At 36.1% G+C, this 26,946-nt stretch overlaps 6 protein-coding genes across 6 annotated transcripts; 4 read left to right on the top strand and 2 right to left on the bottom strand.

The window, feature by feature from the left end:
• Nucleotides 1-1,195: 1,195 nt before the first annotated feature.
• PPL_08707 (uncharacterized protein) lies at nt 1,196-3,936 on the top strand (the record flags this gene model as incomplete). The annotated part of the gene is made up of 4 exons (XM_020579513.1): nt 1,196-2,397; nt 2,471-3,053; nt 3,222-3,386; nt 3,451-3,936. The coding sequence occupies 4 exons, from the start codon at nt 1,196-1,198 to the stop codon at nt 3,934-3,936; spliced, it is 2,436 nt and encodes an 811-aa protein (XP_020430188.1).
• Nucleotides 3,937-4,000: 64 nt separating this feature from the next.
• Nucleotides 4,001-8,702, bottom strand: gxcT (C2H2-type zinc finger-containing protein; the record flags this gene model as incomplete). Its single annotated transcript, XM_020579512.1, has 9 exons — nt 4,001-4,113; nt 4,229-4,501; nt 4,590-4,619; nt 4,711-5,326; nt 5,530-5,561; nt 5,729-5,863; nt 5,950-6,559; nt 6,637-8,252; nt 8,285-8,702. The coding sequence occupies 9 exons, from the start codon at nt 8,700-8,702 to the stop codon at nt 4,001-4,003; spliced, it is 3,843 nt and encodes a 1,280-aa protein (XP_020430187.1).
• A 166-nt stretch (nt 8,703-8,868) lies between these two features.
• PPL_08705 (uncharacterized protein) lies at nt 8,869-9,661 on the bottom strand (the record flags this gene model as incomplete). Its single annotated transcript, XM_020579511.1, has 4 exons — nt 8,869-9,050; nt 9,098-9,467; nt 9,547-9,583; nt 9,642-9,661. The coding sequence occupies 4 exons, from the start codon at nt 9,659-9,661 to the stop codon at nt 8,869-8,871; spliced, it is 609 nt and encodes a 202-aa protein (XP_020430186.1).
• Nucleotides 9,662-9,715: 54 nt separating this feature from the next.
• On the top strand, nt 9,716-12,045 carry PPL_08704 (uncharacterized protein; the record flags this gene model as incomplete). Its single annotated transcript, XM_020579510.1, has 3 exons — nt 9,716-9,794; nt 10,185-10,225; nt 12,028-12,045. 3 exons carry the CDS (start codon nt 9,716-9,718, stop codon nt 12,043-12,045), a joined length of 138 nt encoding a protein of 45 aa, XP_020430185.1.
• Nucleotides 12,046-13,847: 1,802 nt separating this feature from the next.
• lvsA (BEACH domain-containing protein) lies at nt 13,848-24,473 on the top strand (the record flags this gene model as incomplete). Its single annotated transcript, XM_020579509.1, has 11 exons — nt 13,848-14,526; nt 14,839-14,900; nt 14,982-15,318; nt 15,443-15,480; nt 15,622-15,651; nt 15,719-16,227; nt 16,302-20,334; nt 20,473-20,510; nt 20,592-23,637; nt 23,708-24,258; nt 24,326-24,473. The coding sequence occupies 11 exons, from the start codon at nt 13,848-13,850 to the stop codon at nt 24,471-24,473; spliced, it is 9,471 nt and encodes a 3,156-aa protein (XP_020430184.1).
• Nucleotides 24,474-24,901: 428 nt separating this feature from the next.
• On the top strand, nt 24,902-26,128 carry PPL_08702 (uncharacterized protein; the record flags this gene model as incomplete). The annotated part of the gene is made up of 2 exons (XM_020579508.1): nt 24,902-25,835; nt 25,896-26,128. The coding sequence occupies 2 exons, from the start codon at nt 24,902-24,904 to the stop codon at nt 26,126-26,128; spliced, it is 1,167 nt and encodes a 388-aa protein (XP_020430183.1).
• Between the last annotated feature and the right edge of the window lie 818 nt (nt 26,129-26,946).

The following is a 26,946-nucleotide window of genomic DNA, read 5'->3' as shown; positions in this document are numbered from 1 at the left end:
CCAATACCATTTGGTTGGTTGACTCAACACAACACAACACAATACACGCACATACACTCCAAACACACACAACAGAAAAACAACTCTGTCCCTCAAAATAACTCGATACCAACAATCATCATTTATCTATTGCCAATTTTAATCTTGTCTATTTTTACATTCCCTTTCATTTTTGTATTTGTTTTTGATTAAAACAACAACACATTCATACAAATAAATATATTTTTTATTTATAACTTTACAAACTAACATTTTATTTTGCATTTCATTTCATTCATAAGTACATACTGATGCATATGAATATGAGTGTTAGCATTGCTTTGGTTTGTTTGATTGATCATTTAATTATTATTCTTTCAATTACAACAGTTAACTGTTATGTTGTAACAAATAATATAAATTACTGTTGTTATTGTTATTGTTATTTATACAAACGATATTATCACAAAAAAAAAATTAAATATTCATATTTGTTGAATATCATCTACATCTATTATCAGATATTAATAAAGGAAATGTGAGTTACATATACGTAAAAGTATGGGATGACAATAAAATTTATTTTAATTAACAGAAATCAGTAGAAAGTTATTTTTAAAAAAATAATTGATGATATCATTTTTAGAGCTATTATTAGATCCAATCCAGTGTATCATTTATTATTTCTGGACAATAATCACCATGATGATCTAATTAACATTTAAAATTACAATAAAGTTATCTTTTTTTAGCTGGTCATTTAAAAAAAAAAAAGTATTATTTTTTTATCCTTTAAAACTTATAAAAAAGTCGTTAAAAATATTGGTTTGTCTTATTCTTTTATTATTATGATTTATTATATTTTCCGGGAATTTATAGTAGTTAAAATGACTGACTTAAATCAAAAAGGAAATGTTATTGATTCCGTTAAAAAATTTAAGCAAACTCCAAAAAAATTATTTCTCAAAAATTTGAATTCAAAAATTCTAAGAAAAAAAGATTTTATTTGGTAGATCCAATTCAATAACATGATGTATCTTGCAAATAATTACACTTTTATTTTTTATTTTTTTCCCGCTAAAACATATTATTATTATTTAATTTAAATTAGAGAATTCTAGAATACGATCGTGTTGTTAATATTAAATTTCTTTAATTTGACAAAAAACAAGAACAAAAACAAAAACAAAACATACATATATAGATAGTTAAATAAATGTCAGATTTTGAATTTTCATTTACATCATTGGATTTGTTTAGTAATGGAAATGGAGGAATCAGTTCACAGCAGCAGCAGCAACAACAACAACAGCAAACAGATAACCGAGATCAACAATTAATAAAGATAGATAACAATGCACCAGAGTTGGTTTTGTTAGTTGGTCCACCGTGTTCAGGTAGGACTTTCTACTATTATCAACACTACAGATCGACACACATCAGAATATCCGCTACAGAACTGTTTCAGAAGGATCGTGAACTTTCATTTCGATCGATCATTCAGAATCGTGTGTTACGTGCACTCCAAGAGGGCAAGAGTGTGGTGATCGATGACACCAATCACATGAAATCGATACGTGAGTCGTACATTCAAGCACTGATAAAATCAGAGACACCGGTGTCTCGCATCGTTTGCTATAACTTTATACCGTCGGGAGGCGAACTACAGATTCAATGGGCATTGTCATGGGCATACAGTGAGCGGTCGATGGTCGAAAGCGTCGGCCAATCGCAATTCAAATCACTAGATTACGTGCAATTCAAAGCAGAGTATCAGACTCCACTGAAGCGCGAGGGATACAACATGCTCAAGGATTTGACGACACCACTGTTTTTCAATCAGCACAGCGATGAACAAGAGAAAGAGTTGAGCAACATCGCCCTGTTTCTCGACTCGCGAACACTCATCGCGTTTGTCGATCGTTCGAACCAATCGCCTTTCAAACTGCCAGCGGGAACACTCAAGTTTAAGTACGCAGTTCAACTCATCGCGTCGGCGGACGCTACGATCAAACAATGGATATCAAACTACCCAAAGAACGGACCGAACGGTCAGCATCGTATCATCATGCTAATCGATGAGGTATCGCTATTTCCAGCGTCGATCGATTATACCGATCAGATAACAGTTGAATACTATAGAAAAGAGTTGAAAAAGGTTATCAAACAACTATCGGACTCTATTTGTTATCCGGTTTACTATTACTATGTTCCAGCATTGCAGCCCGGTAATGAATTCTATCGATTCCCAAACCTAGGTCTATTTGCTATAGCTCAATACAGACATCGACTATCTCTCCAGAAATCAATCGTTGTCGTCGATGACGCCGATCCAAAACTAGCGACATCAATACCATTCAAAGTTATTTTATCATCTAAATTCTTTCAAGATTCAACATGGTCAATTGAATCAAAAATGTAAATATCCAACAGCTGACATAACCACTTTTAATTGATAGTTAATACTTACAAACTTTCAAACAAAATATAGATCAAAGAATTTATTAGATAATGTAGTTAATATTCCTTCTTTTCTGGAAAGTGTACAGTTTGTAAATTATGATGATATCGATGGTTTCGTACCAGAGAGAGGATTACCAATGTTTTCAAAGGCTTTGATGAGAAAGAATGAGAAAACAACAACAGAGGAGCTTTTACCATCTGGAAAGAGACATGGAGTCTATATTCCGCAAGAAGACAAAGTACAGAGCGATCATCAACAAGATCAAATAGATTCCGACCAAGTTGTTTTCGATTTCGATTTCGAAACGGATGACACTAATGACAATGACAATGGTCAGAACACTAGCACAAAAGCAACAACGGAATCCAATTTCGATGAGAATAGCAAACCGTTGCCATGGGTTGACAATCGATTCATGGTTGAATTTGGAATCGATTCACAGAGTGTTTATCGTGGTGATTCTTATTACCGCGAGGCAAGACTTAGCAATGTGGAGCTCAGTCATAGTGAGCCCGACTATTCTTCACCGTCGATCGCTGTTCGTGCTCAATGCAAAGGAACATCGCCTCAGCCATATTCACTGTTGATCCGATACCGAATGAAAGGCAATGTATTGACATCGCCCATATTGGATACTCAGTGCAATTGTCCGAACGGTGTGAGAACCTACGGAAAATGCAAACACATCGTATCGTTATTCTATCATTGCAACGCACACTTTGCTGAGAAACCCGTACAGAACAAGTACGAAGAGATCTGCAGTAATACACCAGTCAAGCGTAAACTCCCCGAGTGGATGGCACCTGGCAAACCAACCACTTCACATTCAGAGTACAAAAAAGTGTCGCCACAGAAGAAGACATTGAATCTCTATTTCCCAGAGAATGAAGTATCAAACAGTGGAAGACAAGTAACACCAAAGAAACATGGCAAAGCATCATTGGTATTCGAAAAGCCAAAGTCACCGCTCAAATCACTGACTTTCTATGGATCCAATCGTTGTAAAGACTGAACCTCTAGATTCGTCGCCGGTGAAAAAGCAAACTTCTACAACAATTAATTCCGATCTTTTCATTCAACAACTATTTGGAAATCAAAGAAAGAGTTATATCAATGATAACAGTAGCAACAATAGTGGTGACGATGACAGCAATAACAAAGCTAATCAAAATAGTATGTTGGCAATGGATACTACCAATGGTTCCGATGAGTTTTGTGTACCAAGAACAAACTCTGAGGAGTTTCTTCGCTCAGTAATACAGAAGGAATTTAACAACACTCACGAACCAGTCCAATCATTTTCATTAATGTCAAGTCAAGATGACAATACAACAACAACAACAACAACATCAACATCCACCACAACATCTTCATCTCCAACAACCAAAAAGAAAATAAGTTTAAAGCAAATATTAGAGAGCCAAGGTTTTCAAATCGATATTCCATCTTCACTATCAACTTCATCACCACCACCACCACCAGCCACAAATTAATCGCTACATCATCATCATCTAATTTATGTTTTATATTCTATTTATATTTATATATTTATATTTTTCACACGGGAAATTCATACCCTAACGATTTTATTCTCCAATCACCCATCGCATCTTTAGTCCACTGTACAACTCCAAAATACATTTTCGATTTCTCCTCACTTTGTATATGAACTGTAATTAATTAAAATAAATAATTATTTTTTGTTAATATAACAATTGCTATCTATTTCTGTATTATTTTTTCTCTAATTAGAGTGATTCTGGGTTGAATCAAACAACAACTTACTGTTTTCATTATCCAGCACAGTATAATGCTGTTTAGCATAGAATTTGTGTGCGGTCACAACATCACAATCGCTATCCTCATCGAACCAACTGTATACCAATGAATCACTGAACTCCATGATCTTCAAACCATTCACCAACAACAATAGCTTATCACCAGGGTAATCACGAGTGATTTCCAATTTAGATCTGAAATCTCTGAACCAACTATCTTTAAATGAACCACCTAAAATCATCTTGTCTAGCAAATCGAAATCTCTTAATCTTACTGCCTCTGTTTATTAAAAGATAATGATAATCAGTAACCAGCTTATTCTTAATCATAACAGATTGGTCGAGTAGTAAATAAAGAGATACAATACCATAGAATTTTAATAATGCTTTCTCTGAATCTAGATTAAGAAGTGATAATTGATGATGATGAAGTTGTTAGTTTGTAATTCACCATTAATTACATATAGTAGAGTTATAATCACTACTTACTCTGTAAGAAATCTTGTGCCTCCTGAATGTCATCCATACCACTGTACCACTTGGTGAATTGAAATATTGGCCAAGTGATAATTTGATCGTATAGATCACACTTGATAAGAATGTTATCATAGATGTAATATGCACCAACCTTTAAATCTTTAGGTATCTTTTTGCTGATCAGTGATTCTTTTAGTTTTTCGTATCTTTTCAACCTATTGAAGTTAGATACTTGTTTCTTGATCTTTTGATTCACAAGTGTAGTATCTGTTGCTTGAGAGTGTACTTTTGTTTTTGTTGCTGGTTGTGTTGCAGCAGCTCTTTCTTCTCTTATCTTTGAAAGATCCAATTCTACTATACTATGATCGTTGTTGACAACAGATTTCTTGTTGATCGTATCCAGTGCCTTTTGAAAGAATACATTCTTGTGCCAAACGGAGAATCTATCGAAATTTGGAATGTTTCTTTCTACGAAAGCCTTTGCATATCTCTTTCGGTTGGATTGTATAGTTGTTGTTGATCCACTCTGTATTTTGGGTGTGGGTGTTGGTTTTTTATCTTTACGTATACTATTAATCAATGAATTCCTCTCAATTGGACCATACTTTGATTTTAATGAATTAAAAAACTGCATATTATATAATAAATTTAATGAAACATCACTGAACTATTGTTGTTGTTTTGTATATAAATAAACTAATTACAAATAAGATAACAAAAGTTTATGTTTTCAAAAACTTTGTGATTTTTTTTAAAAAAAAAAAAACGATAGTGACTTACGTCATCAAGATACCATTTATGGAATACTATCATAAAGGGTCATATACCTACAATCATAGTGACAGAACGAGCACCAAGTAAAACTATGAAATAAAAACAAATAAATTAAACCTATCTACTTTTATATCTGATTATTTTTAGTGAATGAAAGTTTTATTGACCAGTGCGATTCAAAATATTTTCAAAAAGGTTAATTTGTTATATTAGAAAATATATAATAAATATATATAGATTTATTTAAATGCTATACTGAAAGATGAAAGTACAACTTCCAACTCTTTGATTAATGATTCCTTTTCCTCAGGAGTCTCAGTGAAGAACATCATTATTGAGTTACCATGACCTTGTAGTTCAAAAGCATTCTTTGATATTGTGCCATAACATTCTAAAGGAGAGATAATTATGTTAATATTTGAATTGAAAAAAAAAAAGTTGTTTTATGGTTTGTAAATGAATGAATATTATACATACTTTGACCATCATTAATATTTCTTAATTTAACATTGGATAAAGGCAAATTGTTCTTGAGTTGAAGTTTCTTCTTGCTTTCCTTGGCAATCAATAGTAGATCGTTAAAGAGGTAGTAGATTCTGTCCTTTCCTTTCTCCTCCTCGGTCGAGTATTGGGAGATATGGCCTTCACGGATAAGGAATCTCGAGTCGGTTACCAATTGGAAATCCTTTGGTTTGTTCTCGATTCTGTTGGCAATGTTGGTCAGTGTCTGGATTCTGATCTTCTCGTTCTCCTCTTTACGCTGATTCTCATTGACGTCCGTACAGATATCCTGTACTTCGAAAAGAGAAATACACAGGTCATCGTAATCTGCATGTGATGGCTTGGTGTACTTGATGATCTCCTTCAACAGTAGCAGATATCTAGTGATACGCTGGACTGGTGTGATCAGCAACGACTGTAGGTTGGTACCGGTCGCACTACCATTGGTCCACAATGATTTCTCAGAGTTTTTCAAGAACGCTCTGAAAGAACTCTTGGCATTGGAAAGTCTTTCAATAGTCGATAAAATATTTTGGAAAGACAAAGTAAAATTATTATAAATAGTTTTAAATTCATTTAGTGTTACCTATATAATGTTTTAATAATAAAATTTTGTTAGTTATATATAATACTTATGAAGATATATTGTTATATAAAACTTACAAATTCAACTAAAATATCACCAATCTTTTGAGCAGATGTCCACTTACAGACTCTCTCAACTAATCTTCTATATAAATCTTTGTTGATACTTAGAATGATTTCATGTTTACCGAAAATCAAATCGACTTCCTCCTGTGAGATCATTGGAATGTCAGCTTGGCAAAGTCCACGGAGTGGGAATGCGAAATGTTCGATTAACTTTTCTAGACCTTCAACGTATGTGCATTCAGTATTGATAAGCTCTCTGACTGCCTTGGTTCTGAGCTGTTCACGTTTGTAATCCTTTCTGGCTTTCCAACGACGAACGTATGATTGTAAAATGATTGCAGCCTGGTCTTGAGTGAGGATTCTGACTGGCTTTGGTGGAATAAATATAGATTCAAATGAGGTAGAGAGATCCGGTGAGTGATCGCTTCTGCCGTGTGGTTTCAAAGTTGACGATGATGTGGTTGTAGATATAATGGATGACGAAGATGATGTAGATGATGAGGTGGTGGTTGTAGTTGTGGTTTTGATTCCGGCTCTTCGCTTCTCATCAGACTCAAACGATACAGACTTCTTGTCTTTGGTAACTTGTGGGGCAAATGATACAGTTTTGGAGCGTGGCTTGCCGTTGTTGTCTTTCGATGGCATGGAAGCGTCCTTCTTTGGATCGTCAAAGGGGAACGAAGAAGACTTGCTATCGTCCTTCTTGAGCATGCTGGATGAGCTTGGGTGCCAGTCATCAATATGAACACCTAGAACACGTTCATTCGGACACTTTTGTTGGCAAATTGGACAAGTGAATTCAGTGACGGTTGGTGGCGATGTTGCTCCAGCTCTTAAACCGGTTGCTGCTGGCTTCTTTGGACCATCCTTGTGGATTGTCTCGAGCTCCTTCTTGATTCTGTCTTTATCCTGTCCCTTGACCATTGGATTTCTGAGAGATGGTGATGGCATGTTGGTGGTTGTGGTGGTGGATGACGATGACGATGATTGACTGTTGGATGTTGATGTGGTGGTGAAGTTCTCAAAGAGATCCAGTGGGAATCCAGAGGAAGAAGAAGGTGCAGGAGTGGTAGTGATATTTGGAACTGCTGTGGGAGATGTAGTAGTGGTTGTGCTACTTGAGGTGCTAGAATGTGAGGAAGTGGTGGTTGTTTGAGCAGGTGGAACCGAGAATGGTGTACTCTTCTTGTCGTTGGACATCTTTTCCTCATACTCTCTTCTTACACGCTCTTCAACTTCCTTACGGATCTTCTCTTCGACTTCCTTACGAATCTTCTCCTCAGACAAAACTTCAGACTTGGGGGAGAGTGTCTCAATTGGATGATACTTGTCCATATTCTTTTTGACTTCATCTTGATTACTAAATACAGGTTTTGGTTGTTGTTGTTGTTGTTGTTGCTGTTGTTGTTGCAACTCGAAAGGTGAGGGGTTGATTGTAAGTTGGTCAAATGCAAACATTGGGTTGGGAGAAGTAGCTTGGACACTTGACGATTGTGTAATAGTTGTATTTTGAACCATTGAGTAGAATGGTTGTTGTTGTTGTTGTTGTTGTTGTTGGGGATTTGATTGTGGTTGGTTGATCAACGAGTTGTTGTTCATTGTACTTGGTAAAATGGAGGAGAGAGCTGCTGTATTTCCATGTTTAGTTGGGTTAGCAAACGAGTTGATTTGTGATGTTGTGGAATGGGAGGGATAATGTTTTCTTTGGCAGACATTGCACCAATTGAACCAGTTGGTGTAATGCTATTAGTTTGTACAGGTTTGGAGGTAGGCATATTGGTTGGCAAACTGTTGGTCAGTGAGACATGTGAGCCCGAAGAGGTTGGTGATGGAATTGGGTTGGAGGTAAGTGATGAAGCAGTAGCGGGAATTGGTTTTTGTGGTGATACGGATGAGGATGGTGATGTATTTGGTTTCATCATGATCATTGGATTCTCCATTGAGATGGGTGGGCTCATCATTGTAGGTCTCTGTTGTTGCTGCTGTGGTTGCTGAGGAATTGCAATGTTTGAAGTGATTTGAGACGATGATTGCTGTCCGATTTGCATCTGAACAGAGGTACCTGGTTGAATCATCATGTTCATTGGCGGCATCATGTTGAGTTGCTGCTGATTCATTGGATTCATCATGAGGTTGTTGTTCATCTGTCCAATCATTGGATTCAACTGCTGATTGATCTGCTGATTCATCATATTCAACTGATTCATATCGATGGAGGTGGTCGTGGTTGGCATACCTTGAATGTTAATCGGTTGCAACGGTTGCATTCCGTTCATAGGACTCATAGCAGGCTGCATTTGACCCATTTGCTGTTGGTTCATTGGCATGCCTTGCATGTTGATTGGCTTCATCGGACCCATTTGATTCATCTGATATTGATTCATTTGGTTCATCTGATTCATCTGATTCATCTGATGCATTTGTAGCTGTTGTTGGTTCATTGGCATGCCTTGCATGTTGATCGGTTGCATACCAACAGGCATTCCCTGTTGCATATAGGCAGATTGTGGAACCATCGAAGGTGAATTCAGAGTGCTGACAATCTCTGCATATTTATTCTCGTCGTTCCAGTTGACTGCTTTGTATTGCGGTTTTCTTTTCTCTTGTTCTATGGAGAGGAATGGGTCATTGTCATTGGTTGGGAACCATCTATTGTTATTCTTCTCCTTTCCACCACCACCGCCACTACTACTGTTGCTGTTGCCGCCACTTCCAATCATCGAAGGGATTGGTTGCATCGGTTGCATCTGTAATGGTTGCATCGGCTGCATTCCAATTTGCTTCTGCTGTTGTTGTTGTTGGAATCCTGATGGCTGTGGAGTGAGCGGAGCCTGCAGTGTTGGCTGCATAAAGTTATTGTTGCCATATTGTTGTGTATAGTAAACTTGTTGTGTTTGCGAGAACGATTGATTCATATAATACTGTTGTTGTTGCTGGTTCTGAAACTGCAGATTTTGACCTATAAATAAAAATTCACAAAATATTAGTAACGAGTAAAGAAAATGAAATGAATCAACAAATCAGCATGGCTTACCATTATTTTGAGGTTGCATTTGCTTACTTTGGAAACTAACTTCAAAACTCGATTAAAATGTTTGGGGTGAGGACTCTGCTGAGTACAACAACTTTAATATTCCTCTATTTTGATAGAGATGGTGTTGTTTGTTGTTGTTTGTTGATTTTTAGTAGTTGTTGATAGGTAATGTTACAATGTAACTAATTTAGATTTCTAATTTTACACTTTAATAAATAGATTATTATTATTATTAATTAACCAAACTAATAACACTAAAATTGAAAAGAATTTATCTGTTTCTATCTAATTCTAAATTAAATATAATAATATTAGTATATTTATTGAGTGGAAATGAATTGATTGATTAACTCTAAATGATTGATTGATTGATTATAAATAATTTTATTTTTGAACTGATATGAAAATAAAATAAATAAAATAAATATAATATAATAATCTGCAGTTTATTACCAAAACACAAAAATAAACAACATTAAATAAATTAAATAACAACTATTGATTCAAATTATTTTTTTTTATAAAGGTGATTTATACTACTTTGATACAGTAGTTGTAGAAGTACTAGTATAAGTAGTTAGTCGGCTATCACAAATGTAATAATTAAACATAAAAATAAAATAAAAACAAAATTTAACTATATATTAGTTGGGATATAGTAGGAATTGTCTTTGTTTTATTTTTATTACAATTATTTTGATATTTTTTGTTGTTATAATAAAAGATAGAACAATCGTAAAAACAAAAATAATAATAAAAATGAAATAAATAGATATAGATAGGTAGATAGATAGATGTAATGTATGGAAAAGACAGATAAGCAAAAAAAAAAACCTTAATATTACTCTTATTATTATTATTATTTTTATTTAATTATTGGATATGTTTTGTTTTGTTTGTTTTGTTTTGCAAACTTGTTTTATTTTTTTTTATTATTATTTCTATTTATTTAATTTCTTTATGGTTGTTGTTGTATTCTATCTCATTTATTTATTGTTGTTGTTTTTATTGTGGCTGTTTGTTATCAGTCAATTGTTAGATGTGTGTATATAGATTTGAAGAAGAAGAAAAGTGGTAATGAAATAATTAGAATTACTAATATAAGTTGTGTGTTGTGCTGTTCTGGTGGTTTGGAGTGTGAGGTGGGGACAGTGTGTGGAATGGAATGAATGAAATGTGATAAATTGGAAAGTCGAATAAATAAAATTGTATTCTCTTTAAAATAATTAATTAAAAATTATAAACCACGATTATTTTGTGATGATTATTATTATTTTATTTAATTGATTGTTTTGTTTGATTGCTATTATTAATGCAAACACAAATAAAATAATAACAATTCAAACCAAACTTAACCAAACAATTTAGTTGAAATTGAATATGAATTAATGTTTGTGATATTTTCACATAATATCATGAGAATTTATATTTTTATCTATCCCTCATACCATATTCCCTCACACTTTAAAAACAAAAAAAAAATCACCACAATAAAAAAAAAAAAAACAAGAATTTATTACAAATGATCCAAATTATATTTTAAAGTTATGGATTATGTAAATAGTGTTTGATGTGTGGTGCTGATAGTGGTGGTGAATGTGGTGAATTATTATTGTTGTTTTTGCATTCAATTAAAGTTTGTGTGTGAGAGTGATGTGTGATGTGGTTTGGTGTATTTATTGCCAATCACATATATATATTTTTTATATATATGATTCTTTTAATAGACCATAGTTATTTAATCAAAATTTACTCTATTATCAATAATAGAAAAAGAGATAATGAATTTATTGATGATGATGATGATAGATGCTTTGTTTTGTTTTGCTTTGTTGTTATTAACAACACCCTCACTATATGATGATAGTATTACTGTTATGTAAGGTGTGTTGTTGTTGCTGCTAACTGTTATTATATTAATGAATTGAAATGGTAATAGATCTCAATATTTTAAAATAAAACTAATTAATCAGCAGTTTAATTTTTAAAAATATTTGAATTGTTAACAATGTGCTTCCACCGAGTTGGTTCTATTGGAATTGAACTAAAATAGATCTCTGTTATTACTGCTACTACTACTAATTATTAATAATGAACAATAACAATAATTATAATATTATTGTCGACCTATTTCTAACATTCCAGCATGTTGCTATAGAATATTAAAGATATATCTATTCTATTGACTATGTTTATCATAGCGGTATTATTTATTTATTATGAGGAAGATGATGAAGAAGAATGAGGAAGATGATGGTGTTGATGATAATGATAACAAAATTTAATATTATTTACAAACTAACCTAAAATAACTATTTTCTATTTTTTAATATTTGTATAACTTAATTATTATATTTATTTTTTAAAAGAATGATTTAATTGATTGATTTGATTGATTGATTGATGATGTACCTATTAAATTTAATTAAACTTTATTTTTCTTTTCTTTCCTTTCTTGATTGATCTCTTTTTTTTTTTTTTTTTTTTGATTATGATGTTATTGTTTTGAATTATTATTATAATAATTTTTAGTTAAATTTGAATAAATACAAGCAAATTATTTTGAAAAAACAAAAATTAATTTAAATTCAAATTTGGCCATTATTTGAAAATATGAAAAAAAAAAATTCTTTCCAGTTTTTTTTTTTTTTTAATTTTTTTTGATTAAATTTGAATTTTTCAAAACGACAAGTTTATTTTATTTTTTTTCATACTCCATAAAGAATGTTCTTGCGACAAAATTGAAACATCATTGTTGTTGTGGATGTTCCAACCAAAAACCTCTCCTTTATGATTGTTTCCTATCTTTATCAGTAATATTGCCCATTAAAAAAATATGATTTTTTTACAATTTTTTCCAACTTATTGAGAGCACTCACTCCCACTGTTTAATCATCCATAGGTACTACCTTACTTTAATATTTAACCACACACACACAATAAAATAATATTTTTTTTCTTAAAATAACAACCAGGTAATTAATTTTGGTGATGTGTGTGTCAGTAGTGGTAAACAACAAAAACACCGTTACGTTGGACGAAAAAGTATCCGAGAAACCTTATTGTTGAACAGTCGTCCTTTGGAACCATCATAAATTACAGTGGGCTACTACTCAAAGGTGGAGTCACTACTATCTTCCAAATTGTAAACAAAACTAAACAAAACAAAACAAAACAAAACAAAACAAAACAAAACATAAATGTTCTAATTAATCTTTATTATTCACAATTTTAAATTTGCAAAGTTTCTTGAACGATGGTATGACCAACAACAATTTCAATTCATATAATTGTTGTGCTATATATTTATCATAATAATAAAGATTACTTTAAACAATATTGTTTATTATAGAACATTTAATAAAACAAATAAAAATAGAATAGAGTTTTAGTTTATTATTATATGAAATAAATATCTATGGACATTGCAATGAAATCAATAAAATCATAAAATAAATTAGTAGTCTCTACTTTTGTTTTTTTTTTCTCAATCCATCCAAAAATAATATTTAATAATCTCGAAGTAATTTTGTTATATTAGTGATTTGATTGATATAATGTATACATAAATAAATAGTTTAGTTAGTTAGTAGAATATTACTTTAAGCAAACTCATACTTATAAATAACCTTATAACAAATAAAATCCAAAATCCAAATTCTACAATTTTGTTGGTGAAGAGGTGAGGTGATAAAAGCTCTCTACTGTAATTCATTTGTGTTGTTGTGGTGGTGGTGAAAATATTTAATATTTTCACTGGTGAAACGAAACGACAGCAGCGAGACTCGTTTTCGACATCAAATAAATTGAACTAAAAACTTTGAAAAAAAAGTTAAAAAAAATTAATTTCACTTTTTTGGTGGATGAGGGTGTAAAAAAAAAAAACAAAAAACATCTGAGATGGTGAATTTTTTTTTGAGCTAACTAGTATTACCTGTTTCCTCATTATAATACAATTTTTATTTTTTATTTTATTTTATTTTATTTTTCTAATAAAAACAAACACAAACAATAATACATACATATAGAAATCTATAGATTTGATTTGATTTTTAGATTAGATCCTTAGTTTAGTTTTTAGTTTAGTTTTTAGTTTAGTTTTTAGTTAGTTGTTGGATTGTTGTATTATTAGTTAGTGATATATTTTTATATATTATAGGAATAAGAAAAGAAGAAAGAAGAATAATAGATGGCAATGTTTCGTAGGATGAAGGATCTTGTGAAAGATCTACCTTTGTTTCAGGAACAACAACAACAACAGCAACAGCAACAACAAACAAATGATCATTTATCGCCTAGAACAACAACGACAACAACTACAAGTGGACATCATTCTCCGTTATCACCAACACCACAACCAATAACACCACCTACACCACCAATAAGAAGAGATTATGATAGTTATGCAAATAGATCAACAACAACAACAACCACTACAAATCAACAACAGCAACAACAACAACCACCATCTATTGATCTATGGAGTATATTCACTAGTTCAGAGGTTCCCTCTGTAAAACAACAGCAGGCATCGACTGCCAAACTTCGTTCGCTATGGCAAGACTTTCTCTCGAGTAAGTCTGACCGCGACAAGATCAGTCGTCTCAATCGTCTGCTCCCACACTTTATTGCGCTTGCCGAAGACCAGAAGTTGGACGTCCGCAACATGACCGACATCTTTGGAAACAACGCCAAAGCATTTGCTTTTGCCGTTTCACGTCGTCTAGTAAAAGATCTCCAGGAGTTGGCAAAGCTACAACAACAACAACAACCTGGTAGTGGCGGTACCGGCCAGCAACAACAACCACTCACCAAAGAGATGCACTCGAAAGAGGTATACAAATACTTCTCACAGGCCGGCAGCAACAGTAGCTGTGGCTTTGAGATTCTCTACACGATTGAGCTGCTCTCGGAGGCGTCGGTTGCATGCGAGGCCATGTCGGAGGCGTCGGTTCCGTCGTCGCTCGTGCGCACACTCCAACACCTCTTCCAAGTACCGATAGTGACACTCGAGTCTACCAAGGGTGTCATCGAAGACAAGATCATACACACTCTACGCAATCTCTCCAAGCAAAAGAACGCCATCGAAGAACTGCAGAAATCCGATACCCTCTCCATCATGTTCAGTCTCATGTCCAACGAGTGTCCGGCCACACACCGACTACTCCGTTCCAAAATAGTGTCATTCGGTACCGATCTAACCGATCTATATCCACCAACTATTACATATATCAATTCAAAGGTAAGATACGCATACTTAATATATAGCATTAACATAACATAACATTATTTAACTTTTTATATTGTTGTTATAAAACAATAGAAAATATTATTACATTTAATTCAAGATTTAAATAATTATTTTGCATTCACAACAGAGACATATGTTGCAATATGTCAAATGATTATAAAGATTCTACAGGAATCATCGAAAAAGTCGGCCATTTTGTTGGACGACTTCCACAAGATCGATGGATACAACTTTTTGTTGACATCGCTCTTTAGACTGGAGTCTTCAAAGGAGAAAGCCTACTTGATCGACTTCTTCCTCGATTCACTGTGTTCGTTGATCTACGTTGGTTACGGCCACATCACAATACCAGAGAGTTCACCTGTTCCCTATCAAACCTCAATTTCACATAATCTTAAAGAAATATCAAGTAATTATACTATTATCATCATAATCATCAATAACTAGTTGATCTAATGCATTATCTTATCTTGCTTCTCTCTCTTTCTCTATAAATTAATCATCATCATCATCATCATCATTAATAATAATAGATCAATTATATATAACAAAGAATGAATCAGCATTTCTAGTATTAGAGAAATACTTTTTGAAATCGAAATACGAAGAGAATAGATTGAAGATTTTGGATAGAATTCTTACAGTCTACTCGTCGAACCCAATCAACTTTCTTCTTTTACAACATTTAAATACTTTGACAAAGTTTATTCAGGACTATGAATTCTTGAGTAATCCTTTAAAAGTAAGTTGGCTATTCTATTGCTATTGATATTTATATTAATTCGTATACTAATTAAACGATTTATTAGTATCATGTTATGAAAATAGTATGCTTTGTAGTAACAGTTTTAAATTATGTTCCATTCCAAGAGTTGAGTACATTCTCTCTTCTCTTGAATGAGAATCCATCGGTATTCACATTGGAGATGATCTACCAATTGATTTCGACATTGGTCAACTTTGAGTTTAGATATAAACATATCTTTAGAGAGGCTGGACTTTTGGACATCCTCATCAAGGTCATCGATTTAATGACAATAGAATTAAAGAAAGAAACACCAATCGATCATATAACATATCAAACTTTAAAAATTAAAAATAATAACAGCAACAGTAGTAACAGTGAACAACATCAACAACAACAACAACATAGTGATTATAATAATAACAATAGCAATGTAGATAAAAATAATAATAACAACAGCAATAACAATAGTAATCACAACAACAAACAACAAGAATCATTTACAATTTTATTAGATTCAATTTATTTATTAACAACTGAACATCCAGATAATATTGCAATCACAAGAAGATAGTAATGTATCAAATTGAAAAAGATATAATAGTACTATTCAATATGTATTAACTCTTTGATGATTATAATTTTAGTGGATTCTTTGATACACTATTATGTTTAGTACCATATGGATTTGTTAGAGGTAAAGCATTGAGGATTTTACAACAACTGATAAAGTATGATCCAGATATCTCACAGCGAGAATTCGATGGATTGATCAAGATTCTTACGATGGGTCCACACCGATCGATTCAAATGAAGACTGATATTTTCAATGCAATCAGAAAGCTGTTTGGTATCTCAAAGTATGCTAGAGATTCATTCAGAGAGCATGGTGGTTTCGTTGCCATCATTTCAGTGCTTATCGGTATGGAGTCAAGCTTTATAAAGACTGTACCAGAGGTAGCTAGACAAGATCAAGATCAACAACAACAGCAACAACAAGAAAAAGTAGGAGGAGAAGGAGGAGATGATAAACAGACTGTTGTCGAGGAAAGTGAAGAGGATATCGAGGAGAGCGTATTGAAATCACAGTTTGAGGACAATGAGAAGTTGGCGTTGCTCGAATCGATCTGCAGAATTACAACTTCGGCGTTGTGTGGAAACACACTGAATCGAACTTCTTTCGAACAGCAGATTGGCTATTCTACTTTTGCTTCGGGTCTGATGATGACCGGTGTCCTCTCGACTCTCTATGCTTCGCGTGTCGTCGACTTTATTTTCGATATGGTCACAGAGAATCTCAATGGAAGCGAAGCCATTGGCAATCGTATGCTGATCAACAATGTCGATGCATTCCTTGTGATTCTCGATATCATTCCTCACATTGACAATCCCGACTACGTGTTGGATATCATCAAGCGATTGAATGAGATGGCAGACTATGGCCGTTTCAACCAGGAGGCACTCTCAAAGCTGTCGATCCCCGATTGGATTCTAACGAAATTCCCCAAGTCGCTGATGAATGTCAACGATCCACTGCAACCGCATCTCCTCAAGCTGATACAAACGGTCGGTGCCAATTGTCTGTCGGGTTCGGAGCTGCGACGATTCGTTCGTTTGTTGCAGCCGGAACACTCGCCTGAGGTTCTACTCAAGATCCTGGCGTCGATGGCAAAGTCTCCGTCGACTCCACCCTACTTTGAGTTCAACCCGAACAACCGTGTCAGTCACGGCTACATCCACTTGCCGATTCAACAACACCAGTGGCCACCAACCAACGGATACACCATCATCTTTTGGCTGTACATCGAGAAGAACGGTCCACAGATCGACCTGCTTCAGATCTACTCTGAAGACAAACGTTCGAATCTCACCATCTTTATCAAATCCGGTGTGTTGACAGTGCACATCCTCAACAACTCAAAGTATGTCATTGAATTCCCGAGTTTCACATTCGAAGAAGGCAAGTGGTATCACATTGGAATAGTACATTCGCGTCGTCTACTCAGTGGAACCGACTTTAAATTGTTTGTCAATGGATTCCTCAAGCAGACAGCATCGAAAGCTCAATACCCGGCACAAGCATCAGGCAACCTTTTCTGTGATATCGGATCGGCACTACCCAATCGCTACACCGGCGAGCAGATCTGGCGAATCGGACCATTCTACCTGACTGAGGAGCCAATGTCCTCGAAGCATATCAACACCATCTATTTCCTCGGACCAAACTACAGTGCCAATTTCAAGGGTCGTTTCTCACCGTACCAAACCTACGAGATTATCAATCACCAGAACTTGACGGCCATCAAAGAGCTGGACTATGGCGACCAGCTCGGTCCACTCAATCTCGTCAAACTCTCGATGCAAATCGACGAATCGCACATCATCATTGGTCTGTGCGCCAACAACAAGAGAATCACACGCAAAGGTCACGGAATCAACCAACAGAACAACGAGAAATCAACACTGCCACCTCACATTGAGTATATTGTTGGATCGAGTCGCGACACCCCGACAAAGGATCCCGATGTCAAAGTGGAGATTATCAATCAAGCCGATCTCAGTGGTAAGCTGAGAGGACAGTTGATGGGTAATGTCGAAGCATTCCGTCGTAACAAGGTTGCCGATGGCATAAGAAAGATCGGTGGAATGCCAGTTGCCTTGCTTCTCTTGGAGAAAGCAAACAGCTCGGAAACACTTCACGACGCGATGCGACTGCTGGTCGGTGTCATTCAAGGTCACTCTACAAACACCCATGAGATGTCACAGATCAACGGTTACGAATTGGGAGCTTGGGTTCTCCGTCGTAAATCACAGTATTTCAACAATCAGATCATCGAGTTACTCTTTGACATTGTCGGAATCAACGGTAATATTTCGGTGACTGGTGTCGCCAATCGCAACGAAGGTACCGTCGCCAATTGGAATGCGTGTAAATACATCTTGATGAACTATCAGCTCTGGAAGAACACCTCGCTCGACATTCAGAAATTCGTGTTGCAAGGATTCAGCGATTTGATTGTGGACAATCATCAACATCAATTCAACTCTGACAGCTTGCGAAAGATTCATCTCATTCAGGATCTCTTTGACATTCTCCAGGACGATACGGTTTGCGAAGATATCGTTCCCAATATCATCACAGTGTTGTTCAATATGTTCAATGAGAAGCTGATTGAAGACGACGTTCGTTTGATCTCGGCGTTCTTGATATCCGGGCTGAATGGACAGCCGTCGCGTCGTCGCCACTCGCAGCGTTTGGTCGGCGGTGAAACGAGAATGAATCGAACTGTCAATCGTGTCTTCCAGATGTTCCTCCAAGTGGTTACCACCTCGAAAGACACCAGTGTAATCTATCGTCGTGTCTCATCGTTCTGGAGTTTCTTCTTTATCAACGAGCAGCATCCACCTCTTTCCGTTGCCTTGGCACTGCGTGTCTCTGTCGCTTTCTTCCTCATAAAGTCAGACTACTGCCATTCCTTTGTTAAAAAATCTGGATTCAAGTTGCTCTCAAAGATTCTCGGTAATCTATGCGGCTATCAAGAGATCTATGTGACACTGACACACTTGCTCCTTGGCAGCACTCCACAGTCGTTGCTCGACCAACAAACTCCTGGATCGACCAACTATCTTGAGTTCCACGAATTACTCCACATCTTCAAACTGAACGAGCAAAAACTCTATTGTATTGAAGCGGCAGAGTTGATTCTCTCGCTTGTCAAGCGTAGCTACGAGGACAACTATCGTAGCGTTCAAGATCGTTCCGGTAACTCTACTGGTAGCGGCGACGGATCCACCTCAATCCTCGACTTTGGCGGACTCTCACCAACTCCACCTTATTCCACTGGTAATATGTCACCACATATCTCATCGACATCATCTTCACCTCAATCTTCACCACTAGCTGTTTCACAAACCATTGGAACACCAACCAAAGAGAGTAGTGGTAGTTCCTCCACCACCACCTCGGGAGGACAACAAACCAATACAAGTTCAAGTGTATTTCAATTTGTTGGTTCACTCTTGAGCAAGGTTGAGGAGCGAACATTGGAGCTAGCAGGTGCCCTCGAAGAGACCGACGGACAACAGCCATCTTGGTCAAACAAAAAGAAGCGAGCCAGTATCTCTATTTCTCACTCGCAATCTTCCGCCAATCTAACTTCGGTCAGCAGTTCATCGAGCATCAACAATAATTTCTCGAGTAGTGTTTCCGACATTGGTGTCGTTCCACCGTTGATGCCATCGGCTACACCCGAAGTTGCATCGAACCTCCAACATACAATGCTCACCTACTTTATGTACTTGTTCCACGAGAATCATTCTTTCCAACAAGAGTTCTACCGTGCCACCCTCATTGAGTCGCTGATTGCCATTCTCTTCCCGAACGGCTCTGTCAACTTGCCTCCAGCAAGTCAGACTCTCCAATCGAACAACTCGACACCTCCCAAGAAAGATAGAGTATTGGATTTGGTGTTGAAATTCCTCTGTCAGATCGTTTTGTCTGCACTGAGAAAATCTAGTCGCGCCATACCGATTGCAGAGGCAGTCCTCGATGGAACTCCACTGAAGACTACCGACGACGACTATATCACCTATCACACTCGTATATTGTTTGAGATTCTCTACACCATAGAGACCAACATCACAAAGAGCGAGTTCTTTGAGACCGACAGAGGAGTGCATGTAAATCTTGTCAAGTTCTGCTCGATGTTGGTCGATCGTGTCTACCTCGACATCTTCAAACACATTTCCAAACGAATCTTGTTGTTCTTGATCAAGATTCTCGAGAAATTGGAAGCGGATCGTCCCTCCATCAAACAGGTACAACCAATCTATCGTAGTTTGAATCGTATTATCTTGTATATGATTAACAATGCTTCGGACAGCGAACTGAGTTTCACAATCAATCATATTTTGAATCACCAACGTATTATCTTTAGTGACAACAACAACGATGCCGACTTCATTGGTTCACTATGTTATCCTTTGTTCCGATTGACCTTTGGTGAGAGTGCAGCAGACACACTCGAGTCTGCCATCAAACTGTGGAAGCTGCTCGTCCAATTGAAATCACCATTTGCCGAGACACTCAATTGGACACTCTCCCTAAAGACACAGCAAAAGGGAGAGGTCATCGATCTTCGTCCTGGATTTGACTTGCTGGTGTCCAAGGGATCTGGCGAATTCAATCGTTGGATGCTAGAAAACATCACGCAACTCAACATGGTCTTTGAGGAGAATGCCAAGCGTGCTCACCTCAACTTTACCAACGCCGAGCGCAAGTCGGCAGCCGACTACATGGCCGATATTAAATACCGTAGAAAAGAGCGTACTCAGAAGCGTGAGAAGACCGAAACCAAAGCCAGTGCCAACGAGAAAGAGAAGAACGAGCACACCACAAAGAAGGTGGAATTCTTTGTGCGCACAGAAGCAGAGAGAAAGAAGAAGATCAAACAGTTGGAGAACGACAAACAAAAGTTCAATGCCAAGCAATTCGAAGCCATGAGAGATCAGATCACTAGAGAGCGTGCTGTTTGGGGACCAACTCTGCCTTCGCCACTCGACAAGTTCAAGCTTGACTCTACTGAAGGACCGTATCGTATGAGAAAGAAGACCGAGAAGAACTATGATTTCTACAAAAACTATCCATATATCCCTGTTACCTTTGTAGAGAGCAACAGCTCACTTATCCCATTGCCTTGCTCAGATGACTCCAAGGCGTTTATGGATATCGCTGGTACTCCAGATGCCGAGCTACTCGAGCCAGCCTACTGGAAGTTTACAACTGCCGACGGAACAGTCCTCTCAAGCTCTTCTCCTGCTTTGTCCAGTGCCGATAATAACAATGAGCAACAGAGCAGCCAATCTGGTACCAGACCAAGTTCATCCACCAAGAAGAGAAGTAGCTCACTGCTCTCCTCTGTCAACAGCATATCGTCTGGCATATCGACCAGCTCCAAGTTACCATCGGAATCTGGATCGCCTTTGAATGCATCCACTGATATCACACCACCGGAATCACCGTTGCAATCGTCAAGTGAGGACATCACAGAGGGTAGTGAATCCAAGTTGTTCACTCTCACCGAAGATGAGAAGCAATCGATACTCTCTGGCGATGTCGATACCGACACGAATCAACAATCTGGAACACCATCGTTGACTAGTCAAGCACCTCCTCAAGCATTCAATCAACCTGACGAAGAGGAAATCGAGGAGCAAGAGGAAAACACTGGTATGTCTACCAATGAAGAGGAGAATCTTGCATTCACAAGATTGTTGGATCCCTATGATCAAACCTATTTGCGTGAGGAGATGAGACGTAATCCGAAATTGGGTTCAGTTATGTTCAATTGTGGAAGTGTCGATGGTATGGACAAGATTGAAGGTATTCTCTTGTTCTGTCCGGTCAACTTGTACATCTTTGATGGCTATGCCAAGGATGAGCATACCGGAGAGATCTCTGAAGTCGAAGAGAAGATCAATATGGAATGGATGGCAGAGGGTACAGTTTTGCCAGCAAAGAAAGTCATTTCACACAACTACATGAAGTGGGGATGGGACGACGTAAGAGAAGTTCTCAAACGTCGCCATCTGTTGCGTCCTGTCGCCATTGAGTTGTTCTCCACCGACGGACGTAATACCCTGATTGTTTTCAAAGATGAGATGACTCGCGAGGAAGTTCACTATAGAATCGTTACCAACGTATCTAATAACAGTATTGGTGATGTATCGGGCATCAGTGGATCGCAAACAGTCGAGGATGACCGTGATCTCGGTGTCAAGGAGAAGTTTACTTCGATCTGGAGAAAGTCGCCACTGACTCTCAAGTGGCAACAAAGACAAATATCAAACTTCCAGTATCTCATGCATTTGAATACTCTGGCTGGTCGTTCCTACAACGATCTTACACAGTATCCCGTTTTCCCATGGGTGCTACGTGACTACGAATCCGATGATTTGGATCTCGACGACCAGTCGGTCTATCGTGATCTCTCCAAGCCAATGGGTGCGCTCGACGAACAGCGTGCAGAGAAGTTTAGAGAGCGTTTCGAGAATTGGGACGACCAAGAACTGAACGAACACAATCAACGCGTACCAAAGTTCCATTACGGTACTCATTATTCCTCAGCTGCGATCGTGCTCTACTACCTGATTCGTTTGGAGCCATTCACCCAGCACTTCCTCAAGTTGCAGTCTGGTCGTTGGGATCAAGCCGATCGTCTTTTCAGTTCCATTTCAGAGGCGTGGACTTCTTCATCGTGCGGTTCGACTGGTTCCATCATGGAGTTGATCCCCGAGTTTTACTATCTCCCCGAGTTCCTTCTCAACACCAACAAGTTCAACTTTGGAAACAAACAAGGTGGAGAAGCCATCAATGATGTCGTCTTGCCTCCATGGGCAAAGGGTTCCGTCCACGAATTCATTCGTCTGCATCGTAAAGCACTGGAATCCGACTATGTATCCGAGCATATTCACGAGTGGATCGACTTGATCTTTGGTTATCGCCAGCAAGGTAAGGCAGCAGAGGATGCTCTCAACGTATTCTACTACCTCACCTATGAAGGTGCCGTTAATATCGATCTCATTGAGGATCCAATCGAGAAGGCTGCAACCATTGCACAGATCAATAACTTTGGACAGACTCCAAAGCAACTCTTTGATAAACCACATCCAAAACGTCAGTCAATCCTTCCTTCATTCCCATTCTACGCGAAAACACTCGTTGGAAACTTTATTAAGGATATTGGAGAACCAGTTGGACAGATTCGTCTCATTAACGAGCGTTGTGCTCCCGCCGGTTTCTACAAGCATTTGTTACCACCCAATTTCACTCGTTACCTGGCATGGGGATTACCAGATGGTAGCATCCGTTATCACAGTGCCGGTGATAAAGTAAAAGCATTGGAAGATCACCACGATGGTCCACTCACTTGTCTAACAGCAACTGACGATGGAAACATTTGTGTCAGTGGTGGAACTGATAGTGTAAGTATTGTTTTTATCAATTTATCAAATTAAATCAACTGTTAATAATTGTATATTTTTTTTTTTTCAGATGGTTTGTGTTTATAATCTAAAGAAATTCTCGCTATCAAAGAGATTGATTGGACACACTGGAACAGTGACAGCTCTGGCTGCTTCCAGACCTTATTCAGTGATTGTCAGTGGTTCAGAAGATCAGACATGCATTATTTGGGATCTCAATAGATTGTGTTACACTAGAACACTTACTGGACACGATGGTCCCATCTCTTGCATTGGTGTTCACGACACCACCGGTGATATCGTAACCTGCTCTGGTACCACCATAAATATCTACACGATCAACGGTGACTTGATGCTCTCCTATAAGACCTCACAGATTATCTACGATCAAATCACCTCTGTGCTCTGGTCAAAGGGACCAGAGTGGTTGAACGAGAATGTTTTGATCACCGGACACCGAGACGGTAAGATCAAGATCTGGGGATTGGAGAGTCGTCTCCTCCCATCGATTGACAACGAACCACTCTCGCCACTCGCCTACAAGAATGTAATTATTCTTAGAGCTACATTCCACAGCCCCACTGCTCATACAAATTCTGTAACATCAATATATCTAACAAAGTAAGTCGAATAGCTATGATCATAATTTAAACACTCATATAACTAACAAACTATTTAAATTTCACAGTGATCAACAAAAACTCTACTCTGGTGATATTGATGGAAGAGTATGTATGTGGTCTGACAATGAAATAACTCAGGTAAGACAGAGAGGTTGGGGTGGACTCAATACCGATCTCAGAACTATATTACCAACAGGAACTACCAAGAAATAAGAAATAATAATAATAACAATAACAATAAAAAAACCAATAAAAATGAAATAATAATAAATTGGATGCTGGTGAAAAAATATGATCATCAATAAAGCACCACCATCATGTGTAAACATAGCAATCATTTTAAAAAATTTCACACGCAGTGTTATAACAAAAAACTTTTATTCATTGTTACTGTTGTGTGCAGATTGAAATAATATTATTTCATTGTTGTTATTTGAGAATGTATGATGGGAGTGGTAGGGATCACTAATGTAATAATGTAAATAGAAATGATCATTATTATTAATTATTTTTGGAATAATAATTATTATTATTAACAAATGAATTCATATGATAACTTAATTTTAATGGATATTAAGAAATTATAATAATAAATAATTTTCTAATTTATTTTCTTAACTTGCAAAAAGAAAATAAAAAAAATGAAATCAATATTAATAGGTTTATTCTTGTTGGTTTCGTTACTGACCATAAGTTCAGTCAATGGATTAAATATGAGAAGTTTACAGTTTCTCAAATCACCTGATCTATCTTGTATTATTAATCCATACTCTGGATCAGCTAATCAAGAATTCAGAATTACAGATGGATCGCTTGGATCCTTTAGTATAAGTAAACCAAGCAGCCAAACCAAAGCAACTTCAATTATCAGTGGAAACTACAAGATGCCATCTCCATGTATAAACAATACTCAGCTTGCTCAATTCTTTGGTCTTTCTTCTGGAAATCAAGGTTTTGCATCAATGGTTCAACATTTCAATTGCAGAGGTGAAGGTCCAACTTGCGAAACTTTCAAACTAGACAGACCAACAGCAGGTGTTTGTATATTAGTTGCCAATGTCGATGCCGATGACAAGTTAATTGTTCAGTCAAGTAGCATGGGAGTTGCTATTCCACAAACTAAATGGAATTTCGTATCTCAAGGTATCTTTGACCCGAGTGGACCAAACTGTGCTCCCATAGATTCAAAGGCAACCACTAGCAATTTGATACTGGGTTGTTATTCCAAAGATTGTGCAAATCCAAACTACAGCATCTACAGAATGAATGATACTGTAGATAATATCACTTTTTGCTATGAATCACATTCAGAGAATGGAATGGTATCGTATGCAGTGACTGCATGTCCTGTGTCACAAAGACCAACACCAGTAGTTGGTGTTAAATATGCAGTGAGTGGTATTGCCTTTAGAGATCTGAACAAAAATGGAATCTATGATATTGGTGTAGATATGCCTTTACCTAATATTAGAGTCAACATAATAAATGAAAATACAGGACAAGTACCATTCGATGCATTCAACGATCGGGTCGCACCAGCTATTACAAATTCCTATGGATATTATATTTTCCAAGGTACGATTAATATTAATTTCACACAATTTATTTGTTACTAATAATTTTTAAAATAAATAGCGCTTCTGGGAGGATGGTATACTGTTAATTTTGAATTCAAAGGAGGATCAGTTGTAACTCAAATGCCATCTACTATCCAAACAATGCCAAAAACCAGCAAAATCTACGATAACTTCAAAACATTTAAATTTATATTAAATTCAGATCAAACTGTTCCGGTTTCATCAGGAGAGATTGATCCTATAACAGATACATCAAGAATTCTAAGAGACATGAATGGAGGAATCATATAAATTTAATCAAAAAAAAAACATAAAAAAAATATTAACAATTTCTTAAGTAAAAATATTTCAAAAAAACATAAAATAAATCTTTTAAAAATCTTTATTAAATATTAAATAAATCTTTATTTTTTTTTATTCCCTTATACTATAACTAATCTGATTGTAATATGTTAAATTTAATCTGGTATGTGTTAAATTAACTTTTCTCTTTACACAGATTTTTAATTAACTAACGTGGGGTTTTTTTATTAAACACACCAACAAATGTTTCATATTTTTTTTCAGAATAAATTGGAATGAAATCAACCCACCACGTTGATCTTTCATATATCATTTTATAATCAAAAAATAATATAATCATGGTAAAAACACATAACTCATAGTAAATAGTAGTTCACTTGTGTAATTTCATTTTATCCCTCCCGCATAAAATGAAAAAATTTTTTCAAAAATAATGCGAGAATACAAAGAAAGTTGTGCAAAAAAAATTTAATGAAATAACACACTTTTTATCATAATTTCATATTGCATCTAATTGAAAATTAAAAAAAATCATTTAACATTGTTAAAAATGATGAATGATTGCATACTTGTTAACTTCAACAATTCAGCCTACTTCTACTTTATTTCATTTGAAAATGAAAATTAATCCTATACACTAGTGCTCAAGTGAGGTACATTGTTTCATTGTTATGAAGTGATAAATTCTGATGGTGTTATATACACCCTTAAGATATATTTACTTTACTGCATACACATCAATTCTGTATATGATTTATAATTATAATATTATTATGGATTGTTTTTATCATTATAAATATATGTCA

Source organism: Heterostelium album (genome assembly GCF_000004825.1).
Source record: "Heterostelium album PN500 unplaced genomic scaffold PPL_scaffold9, whole genome shotgun sequence".
Taxonomy (NCBI): domain Eukaryota; phylum Evosea; class Eumycetozoa; order Acytosteliales; family Acytosteliaceae; genus Heterostelium; species Heterostelium album.
Note: the sequence above shows the minus strand (reverse complement) of the source record. Positions and strands in the feature narration are given on the sequence as shown.